Consider the following 18,263-nt stretch of genomic DNA (forward strand, 5'->3'; position numbering starts at 1 on the left):
ATGGCCAAATGAAGCTTTCCGAAGCACTGAAGCTTGTATTGAAAAACGGTTCATTACTCGAAGCTTTTCAACACAGTCCTCTCCGGTGACATCTGGTGGTGAAAATTTTGAAGAGCAGCTTGAATCTGCAAAATAAAACGGACTGCTCAATTATCACTGCTCACTCAAGAGTGGAGTTCTCTCTGATATTGGGCCACCGTTCCGTTGCTTTGAACATGTAATTGGTTTTGTTTTCTCGATTGGGGGGCTGAAAAAAATGTAATGCGTATCTGCGTAATACATTTTGATCAATAAACTTTCCCTATTTAAACATGCACTATGGTGGCCTTTCTTTGCTCATAACTCCTTGATGTTGGTAAATACAATAAGTGAGCAATATATATAATATACATATGAGAATGCACAGCACATTATGGAGTATGCCCCTGCTGTGAAGTCCTGCCTCCATCTACTTGTCGTTTAATCACTGGACAGCTGGACAGGTTCATACAAAATATTAGATGAGGCCAATTGTCCTATACATATTTTTGACCTAGGGGTGGGATTGATTGTGAACTGGAAAGGGAAAATGCTTAGGGAGCTGAGTACGGCTGCATCGTCACTGATTTGTAGAATCATTTTTGATTCGATACAGGATCCGATTCAATTTGATTGGAATCTGGAAAGTTTTGCCTCAGTCAGAAATATTACAATTCTGATCATTTAACAGTATATATCCATAATTTCGTATCTATTAAAAGAAAGCTGACACATGTGAGACTTAATTAGAGATGTAAACAGAGAGTTATGAAACCTGCAGCTGCAGAAGCCAGCGGGAAAAAAGAGGCAAACACAGCGCGGACCCGACGACGCACCAAAATCTGACTCTGACGCGTCGGGTCCGCGCTCTGTGTTCACGTTTTTATGCAGAATCCGTAAACCTTTCTCTCAGTTACTGTTTTAGCTGTATGGTGTTTGACGACATGTTGTGAGGTTTAACCTGAGATGCTGGCGTTTCAGGCATAATAACGTTAATTTACAAATCGACACGGGATTTTAATGAATCAATATCACTTTATTCAATTTAGCATGGATTGTAATCAGAAAGGCGATAATCAAAACCCACCCCTAATCAAGAACTTGCAAAGTAAAAACATGATCAATGTAAGGTAGCCCTTTTGTTATTTACATTTAAAAAGAGGATTAGTGTTACTGTGCGCTGGCTGAGTCTGTTTCTTTTCTTAGAAATAGTTTCTCCTGCCCTGGAGAAAATCCACTTGCATGGAACAGAAGAGGCTGTGGAGTGCAGGAACTACACTGCAAGCTGGTAGATATGCAGGTATTCCTGGGTCCTGCAGACTATCACCTAAAAACAATAAACAAAATGATTTTCTAAACTGTAGCAATGTCATGTACGTATAGTGTCAAATACATTGTTGTAGTCTTCATTAGCTTTAATTCACATGGAAGTGTTCCTAAAGTCATATGCTGTAATGATATTTCCATTATGAAAACATGATTTTGGACATTTCAAGTTTTTCACTTCGGCAGATAAAATGAATTGAGCAAAATCAACTCAAAATATTCCCACACGCCAGAACGTCCTCTCTTCCTCGCTGGCTCCATATCTGTCAGTGGAATGATCACCTCGTCGCTCTCTGTCACCATCAACACACTCCACGAATCCCGTGGATGATTCACTTCCTTATATCCGTTTGAATCAGGTACCGAAGCAGTTACTTGCGTAATGAAGCTTCGGACGTCACTGGTCACGTGACTTTTGCCAAACGAAGCAAGCCTCGACACAGTGCTTCTGAACCAGTGTGTTGTTTTTTTCGACACACGCTCCGGAGCGTCAGCTTCAAGCGGGCCATCACTACTACAGACTAAAACCAGCAGGTTTAGGAACAGCTTCTTCCCCACAGCTGTCACCCTACTGAACTCAGTCCCCTGCTGCTTCCATCCACACTAATTCTCCATCCATAACACCTTATCCCTCTCAGGGACCATGATCATGATTCACATTCATTTGTAACATTCACCGTATGCTCATATTGGTTAATACTGTAGTTTAGGACACTGACATAGTATGCTCTCTGGTACAGTGCATACACTGTTAGCTATTATAGTCTACTCAGAGTTCATCTGTATACTTCGTCTCTCCGTACATAATCTGTTCATAACCATTCCACCCTTTATACAGTAGCGTGCAAAAGTATTCGGCCCCCTTGAACTTTTCCACATTTTGTCACATTACAGCCACAAACATGAATCATTTTTACTGGAATTCCACGTGAAAGACCAATACAAAGTGTTGTACACGTGAGAAGTAGAACAAAAATCATACATGATTCCAAACATTTTTGTTTGGGTAATTTTTCAGCCCCCTTTGGTCTGAGTGCAGTCAGTTGCCCGTAGACATTGCCTGATGAGTGCTAATGACTAAACAGAGTGCACCTGTGTGTAATCTAATGTCAGTACAAATACAGCTGCTCTGTGACGGCCTCAGAGGTTGTCTAAGAGAATATTGGGAGAAACAACACCATGAAGTCCAAAGAACACACCAGACAGGTCAGGGATAAGGTGTACACCACTTTGTATTGGTCTTTCACGTGGAATTCCAATAAAATTGATTCATGTTTGTGGCTGTAATGTGACAAAATGTGGAAAAGTTCAAGGGGGGTGAATACCTTTGCAAGCCACTGTAGTACCCTTATCTGTATATATTAGTATATCCATACATCTGCCTGTAGTACATCTGTATATTTGCTTAACATATCTGTATGTAATCTGCTCTTATTGCACTTACTACTCTTGCACTTCTTATTAGATGCAAACTGTATTTCGTTACCCTGTATTCATAGCTGTGTAATGACAATAAAGTTGAATCCAGTCATAATCCTAATCACTTTGCAATATGTAACATGTGCAATGTTATATATTACTGTATATATAAAATCCATATTTATTCTTGAGTATGTACTTAGCACCGGAGAACTGTGCACTATAACCTTTTCTTTTTTCTTTTCTTTTTTTTTGCATGTTTCCACTGGGCAGAAGTTTCTTTCAATCTCATTGTACATAGATCTATTCTATTCTATTCTATTATCAACATAGCACTTGTAGCTAGTGGGACATGATGATTTGCTTCTGTCTGCTTCCTGTCTGGGATGGAAGATGACAAAGAGTTATTAAAAGTGGGCCAACATTTCTCTACAACTATGTGAGAGACAAGTCATACAGAATGAAAATATTTAAAGTTACTGTTGCTAAAGATAGTTTTTGTTTTTTAAAGTACTGCAGTGTCCTGTGAAACGTTTCTTTTTCACATAACTGAATGCAAAGGCAGTTCGTTTAAAAAAGTATCCTTTTCTAATAGCAAGTGGGTATTTTTATGAAGTAATTTATTGAGATTGAAATCTCCTTTACACGTGAGATTCAACAACAAAAGCATAAACAAAGTATCAGTAAGAAAAAATAGTTACAAGATGCTGTACTGAATCTCCATAGACAAGGAAGGACAATAAGGTGCACTGACCAGTAGTTATACAGGTGAGGAAGGCATCTCAGCTGTTTAACTTCTCTCACGGAGAACCATTTAAAAAATTATATAGATAAAAGAAGAAAATTTCAAAAGTCCATCATCTCAAAGATGGACTTGTGTGAAGATTTGCTGGTTTTCTGCTATTATTTTCAGATTTTCATTCTTTTGGTAAGTGATCATTTGAAAAAAGTATTTTATGTGTGTAATAATCTCTAAATAAATTATTTACAGGTTCAACAAATCCAATGTGCAGAGAAAATATCATAAGTACGACGTTTTGGTGATTCCCTTGAGAGGTAATGGTCTGTGGATTTTATTGCATCAGGATTATTTTATTTGTGAGTCCATATTTATTCAGAAAAATCGTGCAAAATTAAAATACGTTCAAATTCAATTTAAAATATATATTACTTATTAATTACTTACACTAGAGCGCTAGAGATAGACAGAGAGAACAGTAAAGCAGATATTCTTTATGCATTGCATCAAAAACAATAGCAGAAGACAGTCATTGAGAGCGCAGAGAAACAGACATGCTCAGCTGAGGATAACTCGTGCTCTAACGTGGCACAGCACACAGACGATAAGGTTTGGGACTGCGTGTGGCTCCCAAAATGAAGTCCAGACTGGGTTTCTCTCCAGCAGGTGCAGTAACTGAAAACTTCTGCAGCAGGGAGGTGAAAAACAGGAATAACTCCATCCTGGCCAGCTGCTCCCCAAGACACACACGCTTACCTGAGAATACACAAGACTACATGTTTTAAATACATAATTTACAGGGTTTCCACGCTAATCACAGCTTATAACAGTTATGTATTCATTTAGATCAACAAATAAAGCACAAGAACATTTAAAAGCACACAATTTAATGCAAGGAACAAGCAGCAGAGTATCTGCTAATCTGTATCTACTTCACCACTTTATCACTGTATTGAGTAGTGTAAATATGATTATGCTACAAATAATCAAAATAAAATGTTACATATACAAAAAGTTGACCATAAGCAGCAACATGTAGCATTTTTTAAACTTCTGCCTAAAACAGCATTTACCAGAGTTTCAAAGGATTGTGTTAGGTGTGGCTGTGTGCAGACAGGAATAGGACCCAAGGTGCAGACTCCGGAGACAGAACTTAAACCAAAACAGCTTTAATGCTGAACTCAAACATAACATAACTGGGGAAAAAAGGTCAAAAATAAACTAACACCGGCGGATTGACAAAACACACAGCAAAATAAACGGTAGATCGCGACACAGACACTAAGAAACACAGGGCTTAAATACACAGAGGGAGCAATCAGGAAATGAGTAACAGGAGGGAAACACAGCTGGGGCAAATCAGAACTGACGAGACCAAAGAAGCGTAACCTGAACACACTGAGAAAAGACAGAGACCTTCAAAGTAAAACAGGAAACACATAACACAGACTGAACAAAGACACAGACTCACATGCAGGCACTACAAAGGGAACAGAGACGTGGGACCAGGGCAGACACAAACACTGACTGAACACGGGGATATAGGAACTAGGATACACATAGACGCGAACTAGACAAGGGGATGCAGGTGATAGGGGAGACAGAGCAACTAAAGAAGACAGAGACATAAACCATAAGACAGAACTGAAAGAAACCAAAAACTAGAAAGTATAAATAATATAATAAACTCAAAACCCCTGGGTCAACGACCCAGGCATCCTAACAGATTGCAACTGATGACTAACCTGCAGAAAAGGGAATGAAGGCCTCCCTCTTCCTAAATTTTCCATCCTGGTCCAGAAAGTGTTGAGGGTTGAAGGAATGTGGAGTTTCCCACATAGACTCATCATGTAGAACAGAGTGCAATGGAGCCAAGATCTTGGTGCCCTGAAAAATACCATTTGTTCAAATTGCAGGATTTGAACTTCCCATTGGCTACAGTTCTTTAGCATCAACACTTGGTATTTGAGTATCTGAGTATTTGAGTTGTAACTGTTCTTTGTTCATTACTTATGCTCCCGTGTCAGGGTGTTTCCAGAGGTGGGAAGTAACAAACTAACTTTATTACTGTAACTAGAATTTTCAATTGTATTCTATTCTATCCTATTCTATTTTATTTATATAGCGCCAAATCACAACAACGGTCGCCTCAAGGCGCTTTTTATTGAACAGTAGATCGTACAATAATAGATACAGAGAAAACCCAACAATCATATGACCCCCTATGACCCCCCTAATACACTTGGTATTTGAGTATCTGAGTATTTGAGTTGTAACTGTTCTTTGTTCATTACTTACAGACAAAAAAAAAAAAAAAAAAAACCAGACATCTACTTTGATAAAGTAGACTTTATCAAAGCAGATGTCTTTCTGAAAGCGCTGTAACTAAGTTTAAGAATATAATTTACCCACTGTTATCATCTTCAATGCCCTGTACCAACACAGAGCAGAGCAGCTATCTGAACGCTACCCCAACAGAGGTCGATTATCTTATTAATAATTTCACCTCCTCACTACGTACGACTCTGGATACTGTAGCTCCAGTGAAAACTAAGGTCTCTAATCAGAAGTACCTGACTCCGTGGTATAATTCTCAAACACGTACCCTAAAGCAGATGACTTGTAATCTGGAGAGGAAATGGCGTGTCACAAATTTAGAGGATCATCATTTAGCCTGGAGAAATAGTTTGTTGCTTTATAAGAAAGCCCTCCGCAAAGCCATAACATCTTACTATTCATCACTGATTGAAGAAAATAAGAACAACTCCAGGTTTCTCTTCAGCACTGTAGCCAGGCTGACAAAAAGTCAGAGCTCTTTTGAGCCAACCATCCCTTTAACGTTAACTAGTAATGACTTCATGAACTTCTTCACAAATAAAATTTTTATCATTAGAGAAAAAATTACCAATAATCATCCCACAGATGTAATATTATCTACAGCTACTCTTAGTACCATTGATGTTAAGTTAGACTCTTTTTCTCCAATTGATCTTTCTGAGTTAACTTCAATAATTACTTCCTCCAAACCATCAACGTGTCTTTTAGACCCCATTCCTACAAAACTGCTCAAAGAAACAGCTTTAGTCAAACAGCTAACAGATCATCTGCAGAGGAATGGTTTATTTGAAGAGTTTCAGTCAGGTTTCAGAGTTCATCACAGCACAGAAACAGCTTTAGTGAAGGTTACAAATGATCTTCTTATGGCCTCTGACAGTGGACTCATCTCTGTGCTTGTCCTTCTAGACCAGGGGTGCCCAATCCCGGTCCTCGAGAGCTACCGTCCTACAGCTTTTAGATGCATCCCTACTCCAACACTGCTGAATCAAATGGTTTGATTACCTCTTCAGCATGCCATCATGTTTGGCAAAGGCCTGATAACAAGCCATTCATTTGATTCAGCTGTGTTGGAGTAGGGATGCATCTAAAAGCTGCAGGATAGTAGCTCTCGAGGACTGGGATTGGGCAGCCCTGTTCTAGACCTTAGTGCAGCATTCGACTGTTGACCATTATATCCTATTAGAGCGATTAGAACATGCTGTAGGTATTACAGGTACTGCACTGCAGTGGTTTGTATCATATCTATCTAATAGACTCCAATTAGTGCATGTAAATGGAGAGTCCTCTTCACACACTGAGGTTAATTATGGAGTTCCACAGGGTTCAGTGCTAGGACCAATTCTGTTTACATTATACATGCTTCCCTTAGGCAGCATCATTAGAAGACATAGCATACATTTTCACTGCTATGCAGATGACACGCAGCTCTATCTGTCCATGAAGCCAGATAACACACACCAATTAGTTAAAGTGCAGGAATGTCTTAAAGACATAAAGAGCTGGATGGCCGCTAACTTTCTGCTTCTTAATTCAGATAAAACTGAGGTTATTGTACTCGGCCCTGAAAAGCTTAGAAATATGGTATCTAACCAGATTCTTACTCTGGATGGCATTACCTTGGCCGCCAGTAATGCTGTGAGGAACCTTGGAGTCATTTTTGACCAGGATATGTCCTTCAATGCACATATTAAACAAATTTGTAAGACTGCTTTCTTCCATTTGCGCAACATCTCTAAAATTAGGAATATCCTGTCTCAGAGTGACGCTGAAAAACTAGTTCATGCATTTATTACTTCCAGGCTGGATGACTGCAATTCATTATTATCAGGATGTCCAAAAAACTCACTGAAAAGTCTTCAGCTGATCCAAAATGCTGCAGCAAGAGTGCTGACAGGGACTAGAAAGAGAGAGCATATTGCTCCTGTTTTGGCTTCCCTTCATTGGCTTCCTGTTAAATCCAGAATTGAATTCAAAATCCTGCTCCTCACATACAAGGTCTTAAATAATCAGGCCCCATCTTATCTTAATGACCTTGTAGTACCATATCACCCTATTAGAGCACTTCGCTCTCGCTCTGCAGGCCTACTTGTTGTTCCTAGAGTATTTAAAAGAAGAATGGGAGGGAGAGCCTTCAGTTTTCAGGCCCCTCTTCTGTGGAACCAGCTTCCAGTTTGGATTCGGGAGACAGACACTATCTCTACTTTTAAGATTAGGCTTAAAACTTTCCTTTTTGCTAAAGCATATAGTTAGGGCTGGACCAGGTGACCCTGAATCCTCCCTTAGTTATGCTGCAATAGACGTAGGCTAGACGTAGGTCTATTAACACATAGTGAGTGAGAAAAGAGACTGGAAAGGAAAAACTCAATGCATCATGGGAATCCCCCATACCTATGTCTATTGCAGCATAACTAAGGGGGGATTCAGGGTCACCTGGTCTAGTTTTCAGGTATCTGTATTTGAATATTTATTCTTCTGACAACTTTGTACTTTACTCCCTACATTTTTAAACAAATATCTGTACTTTCTACTCCTTACGTGTTCAGAAAATGCTCATTACTTTACGTTCAGTGTTATCATTTATAACGTTTATACTCAGGGGTTAAAGTTGGCCGGAACTTTAATAAGGCAGGTGTCTGTATGTTGTGTTGGCGGTACTTCAGCATCTAGCTAGTGCTACAGATAAGGAGGATGGATGAAGCGAGTGTTTTTTAAGTTGCATGCAATTTAAAAATCAATGTTTCTATCAGTCTAAGTAGCCTGAAAAGAAAAGCGTCTGGACTTCTTTAAGTTTCCTTCACAGACAGTTTCTATTAGCTCAGCAAACATCAGAAAACACACAAGCTGTTTGTGTGCACTTTTTCGCACAGTGCGTTCATAGCTAAAGGTCAAGTTGATGGATTTCACAGGGAGAGAAGAGAATGAGAGCTAACTTCACTGGGAGATGGATAAAGATTTGGGAAGAAAAACCCGACAGGAGATGAGGAAGAGAGGTTAGATTTAAAGCTGGAGACTGCACAGTGACGCTTAAACAGAAAATTTAAAGCTTACATGCAATGTCATTATTTTAACCACATGTTGGAACTTTGTATGATATGTTTTGATAAGTTATGTATTTTCATTGTCGTAAAATGTCCTGCAAAACAAACTAACCTATATTAACTTTGTGCTATTCAAATGTTGCATGGAAATACTGGGTAGTTTTGTCCAGGATAAACAGGTTAGTTTGCATTACAGGGCTGAATTTACAGTAAAGCACTGTGTTGGACTGGTGCACAGTAGCTGTGGTGCTCCTAGTCAGATTTAGGTTACATCAAGTGTAGCAGCGACTTTGCATTTTAGATGATCATGCTTAGATTACTTCACTGAATTTAAACTTTATAGCAACTCTGTATAAAGTGTAGGGGGATAGACATCTGCCAGGATAGATGAAAAAACACATCTACACTTGTTGTGTAATTGTGTAAATCTACAGAGAAGAGCAGGTCAGCTGATCACATCATGTACACTAAAAACCTCCTGGAGCCATAGCTGGACTGGCCATCAGATCATGCATAGCAGGCATCTGCCCGGTGGGCCAATGGGGAGTTTTTGTTTTTATGGGCCGATGGGGTTTTATTTGTGTGTGTTTGTTGATTCGTTTTTTTGTAACAGTATAAACAACGAAAGGTGGTGGACTGGCCAGAAGCTGGCCGATGTGTAAAATGTAAAAATAACTCAGTTGTTTGGTGGTGGCTATGGTGGAGCTTCCACTGAGCCCAGCAGGTGGATGAGGGAAAGGTGGATGAATAGTGGAATTGTAAAGTGCTTTGAGTGTCTAGAAAAGCGCTATATAAATGCAATCCATTATTAGTATGTACCTTTGACACATCTGATTATCTCAGAGTTGTTTTTTTTTAACTGGCAAACATTTGTTACTGGTTGATTGTGTACCTTTGGGATTGAGTACTTATCCAGAGCTGTGTTCTTGTTTGCCACGCGAAGTATGTTAAGTGGGGCAATATTTCCACTTCTCTGGATTTCATGAATAACTGCATCAGTGAACGGCATGTTTTCTCTGTCACTTGTAGACGGCTGTCTGGATGAACCAACCACAGCATCTATCTCAGCTTGGACTTTCTCTGCACACACAGAAAACAGGAAAATAAGTGTTGTGCACAGTTGACTAAGCTCACAAAATATGTATCCCTGATAGATATTACCCTGACACACCTTGTATATCAGGGTAGTGGATCATATATAAAAGTCCCCAATGTAAAGTAGTAGTTGTGGTTTCAGTTCCAGCACCAAACAGGTCCATTGTGCAAGCCATCAAATTTTCGAGATAAAACCCAGAATCTTTATCTTCCTTCTATCAATGATACAAGAGAAAATTGTTATATTTGATTATGTACACAATATAAATACAAACCATCTTATCAAAACGTTTTGTAAAGTAAAGAATAAAAATTTTTAAATTCCCCTCTCGCCCTCATGAAGGTGCAGAGATCTTGGATGTTGTTCCTGGTATCTGCTGGAGCCACTTGCTTTGCTCCGGGGTCACTGCACCGAGTGCACCGTAACAGTGCAAGATCAACAGGACCCTAAGAGCCTTCATCAGGAACTCAACAGGGATGTGGCGAACAACACTAGAGACCAACAGGATCTACCAAGGAGATGCACTGTCCCCACTGATGTTCTGCATAGACCTAAATCCTCTCAGAGAGGTAAGGCTGTCAGAACGGAGGGGATCACACTACCAGAAGGAAACATTGCAGACACTGAGGACAGACCACCCCCTAGGGTGGTTGAGAATGACGGAGCTAAGAACCTGTGGGACTTCCAGATACAGACAGACATAATGGTGATGGTTAACCAACCAGACATAGTAGTTGTAGACAAGCAGGAGAAGATGTAGCAGAAGACGTACTGATAAACGTACCAATACGGAATGACAGTAACATCTCAAAGAATGAACACGAAATACTGGAGAAGTGCCAGGGGCTCAGAGAAGAGCTGAAGAAGGTGGAGAGTGAAGGTAACAGTGGTCCCAGTGGTAATCGGAGCACTAGGTGCAGTGACTCCCAAGTTAGGTGAATGGCTCCAGCAGATCCCTCTGTCCAGAAGAGTTAGAGTTAGAACCCTTAAGCTCCCAGCCCTCTGGTAGAGGACCTGAGCTTGAAGGATAGACTACTTGCAGAGGCGAGAGGGGAATTAATTTTTTTTATTAAAGCAAATCGAGATAGACATTAAAACACTAACCTCTCCCATTTCTTTGAGAAAGGAGTCAATGTAGTCTCTTGGTGATGATGGGTCAAAGTTTTCCTGGTGTTCTTTGATCCTAATTTCTACAAATTCAACTAATTTCTTTGTCAAGATAAATATCGTCTGGTGTGATCCAGGCAGCCACTTCATCAGCCAGGGTATTGTATTGTACATCTGCAGAGCAGGAAGACAGTAACCAGATTATCTAATTGACTGGCCGTATTAACATAAGCAATAATAAAGATCATTATTACTGTGTGTTCATGAATTTTAGGTTTGAAACCTGCAGCTGTATCATTGCAAGAAAGGCCCTCCCTACTGCTTTTGCAGCCTTTTTGTTGTTGCAGTGCGTTTGGCCTCTCAGGGCCACCGTATTAATGTAATAACTTAAAGGTGGGATAATTATTTAGTTGAATTCGTTTATGTATAGGTAATTAGGTAGGTCATTTGTTTGTTTTCATATTAAGTGTGTTTATTATTGGATGGCACCTCTATACAGGGCACAAGTTGGGCATGCACCAAGAAAACAAAACAAAACAAAGAAAACAAAAGGGCAATTTAGTTAAGAGTGAAGTCACACAGCTTTGTGACCTGTCCGTCTCTCTTCATTTTTAAAATGGTTCGAACATTTTAGTGTGAAACATATCACTGCCACAATGTTTGTAAATGTGTCAAAGTAAAAAAGGCTCAATGAAGTTTATTAAAAAGTCTTTTTGAGCTGTTTGCTTGGAACTGTGAATTAATAAGGCTAGAAGTCAGGGGTGTCAAGCTAAGGCTTCATTCATTAGGATTTACACTCATCATCACGGTGTGATTGGTTTTAAAATAGCAACAAGCAGCTCTGCTTAAACTGTTGCCCTTACTGTATCTAACCAGGAAATGTTAGAAAATGAATGGGTGAATTGGTTCTGTTTGGCTTTTACGGCGATGGGTAAATCTGATACTGCTGTGTTGTAGATCCACATTCAGTAAATAATCCTTTCTGGAGTGTATTTCACTTGTAATGCACAGTGGTGAAAAACCGCCAAGTGGACATCACAGCAGATAGATATGCAAATTGATTAAGCACACATTTACATCCATGTTTGAGACTGGAACTAGAAGTACATGAGTGTGTGAATAACATGCACTCACCCGTACTGTCAAATTTCCCTGTAATCGAACAATGTCATTGAACATCTGGAGAATATACTGGAATTGCTTGTCAGTGTACTCAAATCGATTGCCGAACACCAAACGGCAGATGATGTTTGAGACTGCATTATTAATCAGGTCCTTAGCATTAAAGGGTCTGCCTGCAAAATGAGGAGAAAAAACATCCATAAAATTAAAAAAATTAATTAATTAAATTAAAATTCAAATACATAGTTGGGAACAAAGGGGACCTTGAAAATTGCAAGTGAAATGCACCTCCAACTCTTACCCAAGGGTGTCAAATAAACTTTGGTATAAAGGATTAGGGAAATGTCCCGAGTGTTTCAGAACATTTCAGCAAATAATTGTGAATCTTAACAAAGAATTGGAGCTATATCAATAAAACTAAAATCAAATGAACAGGATATAATGCATGTCAACAAGTGGAGAAACAGAGTGGGTGCTGTTTTTAATGTTTGGCCTCTGATTAGAACTCCTTGTTAAAGCATAAATCAGGTGATGAGTTACAGGTAAAGAAAAGTGGGACAATTATTAAGGAAACCTTTTAGGCCATGTGCTTTAGTACTGTGAACCTTATAAACATGTCATATGGTAAGCAATGGTGAATTATATTTAAATTTTATAAACACACATACTAAACATAGATAACATGTAACTATATTGGTTTTTTTTCTTTGTGCCTTGCTGATCTGTGAAAGCCTCTGTGAGATACTGGCACTCCTGCTGGATGGATGACTCCAGGGTCTTCTTCCCCAGACCAAAGTTCCTGAATGTGTGAAGAACAAATCTCCTCTGTTGCTTCCAGGGATAACCATTTGACATCACAAGACCTTTTGGAAATAAAAATTAAATTAGACCTGATGTGATCAGTTCAATCAAGTTTTTGGAATTTTGGAGGGAAAATGCCAACACTACCTTTATTCCCAATAATTGATTCAAATAAGGGTATAATTGGGCGATCCACGAAGTCTTCTCCTTGGTGAACCAGGGCTTCTTTCACAAGTTTGTAGCCATGAACGACCACAATCCTACCACCAAAGAGTCGAAGGCTGAAAATGTTTCCATATTTCTCTGCAAACTGAACACAGACAGTATATTGTTGTTTTTGGAGCATGATACATTCTGAGGAGGCTATATATAATAATAATAACAATAACAATAGCAATAACAATAACAATAATAATAATAATAGTACATTTTATTTATAGGCGCCGTTCAGAGCCTATCCCAGCTGTCATAGGGCGAGAGGCGGTGTACACCCTGGACAGGTCGCCAATCTGTCGCAGGGCCAACACACAACCATTTGCACTCACGTTCACATCTATGGGCAATTTGGATTAACCAATTAACCTACAAAATATATGTATATATAATAAACATGGTAAAATAAAATTTAGACATAAACAGTCATAAAAGTCTAAAGGCAAGTATAAAAACTGAGCAGGTAAAAATGGACTAAGACAGATCAGGTGTATGCAATTCTAAATAGATGAGTTTTGAGACGTGATTTAAAAGTGGTGAGACAGTGTGTGGTCCGGAGAACAAGTGGAAGTGCATTCCAAAGTCTTGGGGCAAAACAGCTAAAGGCTCTGAGTCCAATGGTAGTCAGGTGAGCAGGTGGAACTGACAGAAGGGAAGCTGAAGAAGAGCGGAGTGTACGGGGGTGAGTATGTATGGAGAAGATCGGATAGATATGGAGGAGCTAGGTTATGAAGCGCTTTGTAAGTGAGAAGCAGGATCTTGAAATTGACACGGAGGTGAATTGGAAGCCAATGGAGCTGTTTAAGAACAGGTGTTATATGTTCAGTGGCTCTAGTTCTGGAAATAATACAAGCAGCTGTATTTTGAACTAACTGCAATTTATGGAGGGATTTATGAGGTAGACCATAGAGAAGAGAATTACAGTAATCTAAACGAGATGTGACAAGAGCATTGACAAGTATGGTGGTACTGTGTGGAGTGAGTGAGGGACGAAGGCGGTTATTATTACGGAGATGAAAGTAGGAGTAGTATATATTATATATATTCATATTTTGCAATTTATATAAGAAAAGGTTTTTGTTGTTTTTTACTTAATATCAGAACTGCTGTAAGCTAGTAGGCCACAGTTAATTTCTTCTGAGATTAATAAAATATCCTTATTCTGCATTCAGCAGAGTGGGGAATTCAGAACAGCTTTGGCATTAAGACAAGTTCCTATAGTTATGAAAATGTCACTATATCAGGTGTTAGCCTACCTGTAATGAGGCCGTTAAGTTAATATTCAGTTAAATAGCTAAACTTGTGAGCAATAAATACCAGTTCAGTGAAGGGTTCAATGAACCTCTTAGGTTTATTGAACCCTTCACTTTACCCCCATGGGCACGGGAGGAAGCCAAATGCAATACAAATACAAAGTACTTCTCAATCATTTCACTTCTCAGTAGAATTTTAGTAAAAAACAAACAAACAAACAAACAAAAAACTAAGATAAAAAGTAAATAACAATTTCCAAGCAAGAAAATGATAATGATTTTTTTTTTGGTTAAACCAACAGTCCAAACCTCAAAGAAAGAAACTAAAAAACTATGAAAGATTATTGCCCATTGATGTAAATGTACAATTATTCCATTTATTTAAATGGACTAATTCAGTTTCATTTCTAATGCAGGATATACTGGTGTCCATTTGATTTAAAAAGTTTGCTAAATATAGCCTTAAACATGATACAATTGCTTCAAGCCTCATGCAAGCTAAATAACGACTCTGTCTACTTCAGTGGATCTAGTTCTGGAAATAATACAAGCAGCTATATTTTGAACTAACTGCAATTTATGGAGAATTTATGAGGTAGACCATAGAGAAGAGAATTACAGTAATCTAAACGAGATGTGACAAGAGCATTGACAAGTATGGTGGTACTGTGTGGAGTGAGTGAGGGACGAAGGCGGTTATTATTACGGAGATGAAAGTAGGAGTAGTATATATTATATATATTCATATTTTGCAATTTATATAAGAAAAGGTCTTTGTTGTTTTTTACTTAATATCAGAACTGCTGTAAGCTAGTAGGCCACAGTTAATTTCTTCTGAGATTAATAAAATATCCTTATTCTGCATTCAGCAGAGTGGGGAATTCAGAACAGCTTTGGCATTAAGACAAGTTCCTATAGTTATGAAAATGTCACTATATCAGGTGTTAGCCTACCTGTAATGAGGCCGTTAAGTTAATATTCAGTTAAATAGCTAAACTTGTGAGCAATAAATACCAGTTCAGTGAAGGGTTCAATGAACCTCTTAGGTTTATTGAACCCTTCACTTTACCCACATGGGCACGGGAGGAAGCTAAATGCAATACAAATACAAAGTATTTCTATAGAAGCTAAATAACGACTCTGTCTACTTCGGTGTAAATTATGCCTCCTTGCACTCCAGTGATTCATTTCACATGTTTGTTTCCTTTCACATTATTTTTCTGCTTTTATTATTAGTCAGTGAGCTGCAGGTGAAATCTGTATGGTTGAAAGAAGGGTTTTTTTTTTTTCAATTTCAAATGTTTTTTAATTTTATTATAATATAATAACTTTTTATTTAGGAATGGACTCATACCTCTGTTAACTGCAGGTGAAGTCTGGTAGATTGGATGCGATGAAGGTCACCAATGAAAGGAAGAGCCCAGGGTCCAGGAGGAAAGTTTTTTGGCACTCTGTTCTTCAGAAAATCTGTCAACAGTAGAGAAACAGTCAAAAATATTAAAATAATTTTGCCATCTATCCACTCCAAGCCGAGAACCTTGTATATCAACTCCATATCTTCTCTTCATCTGTCCCACTACAAGTAAACAGAGGACAAACACAATCAGATAAACAGCACTGACTGTGGTGTCCCACCTCACACTGAACCGTGAACTGTGAACAAAGTGCAAAGTTTAACACACATGTGTCAAAGTCAAGGCCCGCGGGCCACATCCGGGCCGGCGTACATTTAATCAATCAATCAAGGCTTTATTCGTCACATGCAGGTTGCCTTGCAGTGAAATGGGACATCCCCCCCCCACCATGCACACACAACAAAGACATCACATGGGGATACAGGTTGGAGATCGGTAGCATTACAGAAAAACACTGAAATATACACTACAATGGGAAAGTAAAAAAAAAAGACCTCTGCTCATGCTGGGCTCCCATGGGAGGACAGCATGAGAACAGAAAACAAAACAAGCTCCTCTGCACAAAAAGCACATAAATGTCCACAGCACAACATTATGGAACACGTGACTAGCCACAGAGTTGGGTAGGGGGTGAGTAATCCGATTTGTATCCGGCCCGTGAGATGATTTTATATAGATATACTATTATAGTTATGCATGGCCCGGCAATATGAGGTGCTCCTAATATACAAACTACAGATCCCATAATGTGGTGCTGCAGCCTCCTTGCTGGACGCTAGGCTAACTGGGAACATTCATGTGTCGTGCCAAACTAGGAATCCCCGACAGAATTTGTTTCCCCTCCGTCGGGAGCACACGCTGGACTGTCCAAATCACGGACAAACAGTATCCCACATTGTTTATACAACGAAGTTATAGTGGGATACAAATAATATCAGGCTGATCCTGCCACAATTTGTTCCCCCTGTGTAAATCACTGACAAACAGTATCCCACATTGCTGATTTTTAGTTCACAAACACTTCTTATTATGACGCATTACTCCTGAAACTTTGGAGGATTTAGCTCTTTATATAGTAAAGTTATAGGAGAATAAAAATATAAAAATAGTTATCAGCCAAAATGTTAATGGTTTGTTAAAATAATCCCATCTGATACCCCGTGAGCAATAAATATATCATTTTCTGTTGTAACCCTCAAACTGAATGGTAATGTAACGATACAAATTTTTCACTTTTTCACAAAATGAAAACATCAGTACTCCCTGCGTGCTCCCAGCACAGGGGAAACAAATTCTGTCGGGGATACCTACTTTGGCACGACACCTGTGTTGTGCGGTGAAAAAAGCGGACTAGTCAGCAGGATGTGAGTAAAGATGCAGGAGGAGAACTGTACCGGTGAGTTAACAGCATATCACTGATCATACACCAGGAAAGGCTGTGTGGTAAAGTCCTAAAAATCGAGCATGTAATGATCACCCTAACGCAGACCGTAAATTTTATCTGAGCTAAAAGTTTAAATCACCGTCAATTTCAGTCTTTTATGTGGGAAATAGATTCAGAGTTTGCCGACATTCCTTATCGTACTGAGGTCTGTTGGCTGAGTTGGTGTAAAAATTCTCAATAGAGTTTTTGAGCTCAGCAAGGAAATCTGTCAGTTCATGGACATGGCATGTGTGATGCTGAACTGCACCTGTGCAGATTCAGATGGAGCTGCAGTGTAATGATACCCTCAAGGGAAAGTACAACACTGAATGGCCCACACAGTTTATTAGTTCCATTCCTGAGGCAATGCCCAGCTCTGTCGACATGCGGCTCCAACCTTGTGTATGCTTTCATTTATTTTTTCTGGGGTTTTTGGCTGCATGTTCATATTTCTAACTTGCACAATTTTGACAGGATATATTTTTATGAAGAGCAAAATATTTAAAGTTAAAGTTGTTGTTTTTTTTAAGTTTATTTAATCTGGAATAATATTCCTTTCTGTTTTTATTCATATTTATGTTTAAAAAACATTGTTTTAGTGTGTTCAATAAATGTTTATATTGTTTAGCCTGCAACCTAAAGTGTGCCTTGAGTTTTGGCCCCATGTGCAATTGAGTTTGACACCCCTGCAATAGAACTTAGAAAACATATCAAATGCATAGACTTAGTAAATGCAGATCAATTTTAATTTATTATGGTTTTAATGTGAAAAAAATAACAGGGGGATTGAGTTTAAAGTCAGTAATACCCAAAAGGTTGATTCTGTTCTCTGTTCAGCCCATTCATTCAGTGGTGCTAGTTTCAGTCATTGTGCAAATGTACTGTTTATAATGTTGGGGAAACCTGCAGTCAGCGGAGACTTAAGAAATCACTTGAATGAATGACGAAACGTTTCT

At 38.9% G+C, this 18,263-nt stretch overlaps 1 protein-coding gene across 2 annotated transcripts; it reads right to left on the reverse strand.

The window, feature by feature from the left end:
• Nucleotides 1–3,356: 3,356 nt before the first annotated feature.
• LOC146641123 (cytochrome P450 2J2-like) lies at nt 3,357–16,107 on the reverse strand. Of its 2 annotated transcripts, none has more exons than XM_085398369.1 (9): nt 15,824–16,107; nt 13,177–13,313; nt 12,935–13,065; nt 12,215–12,375; nt 11,078–11,254; nt 10,049–10,187; nt 9,770–9,957; nt 5,248–5,389; nt 3,357–4,258 (listed from the first exon to the last, which is right to left on the reverse strand). In XM_085398369.1, the coding sequence occupies exons 1-9, from the start codon at nt 16,022–16,024 to the stop codon at nt 4,083–4,085; spliced, it is 1,452 nt and encodes a 483-aa protein (XP_085254495.1). In that variant the 5' UTR covers nt 16,025–16,107; the 3' UTR covers nt 3,357–4,082. The 2 variants fall into 2 exon arrangements, with proteins under 2 accessions (XP_085254495.1, XP_085254494.1); XM_085398368.1 differs by having other exon boundaries at nt 3,359–4,258; nt 12,916–13,065; nt 13,151–13,313; nt 15,824–16,105.
• Between the last annotated feature and the right edge of the window lie 2,156 nt (nt 16,108–18,263).

Source organism: Rhamphochromis longiceps, linkage group LG23 (genome assembly GCF_057381845.1).
Source record: "Rhamphochromis longiceps isolate RC_006_pf linkage group LG23, R_longiceps_female_GT1.1, whole genome shotgun sequence".
NCBI classification, from domain to species: Eukaryota; Metazoa; Chordata; class Actinopteri; order Cichliformes; family Cichlidae; genus Rhamphochromis; species Rhamphochromis longiceps.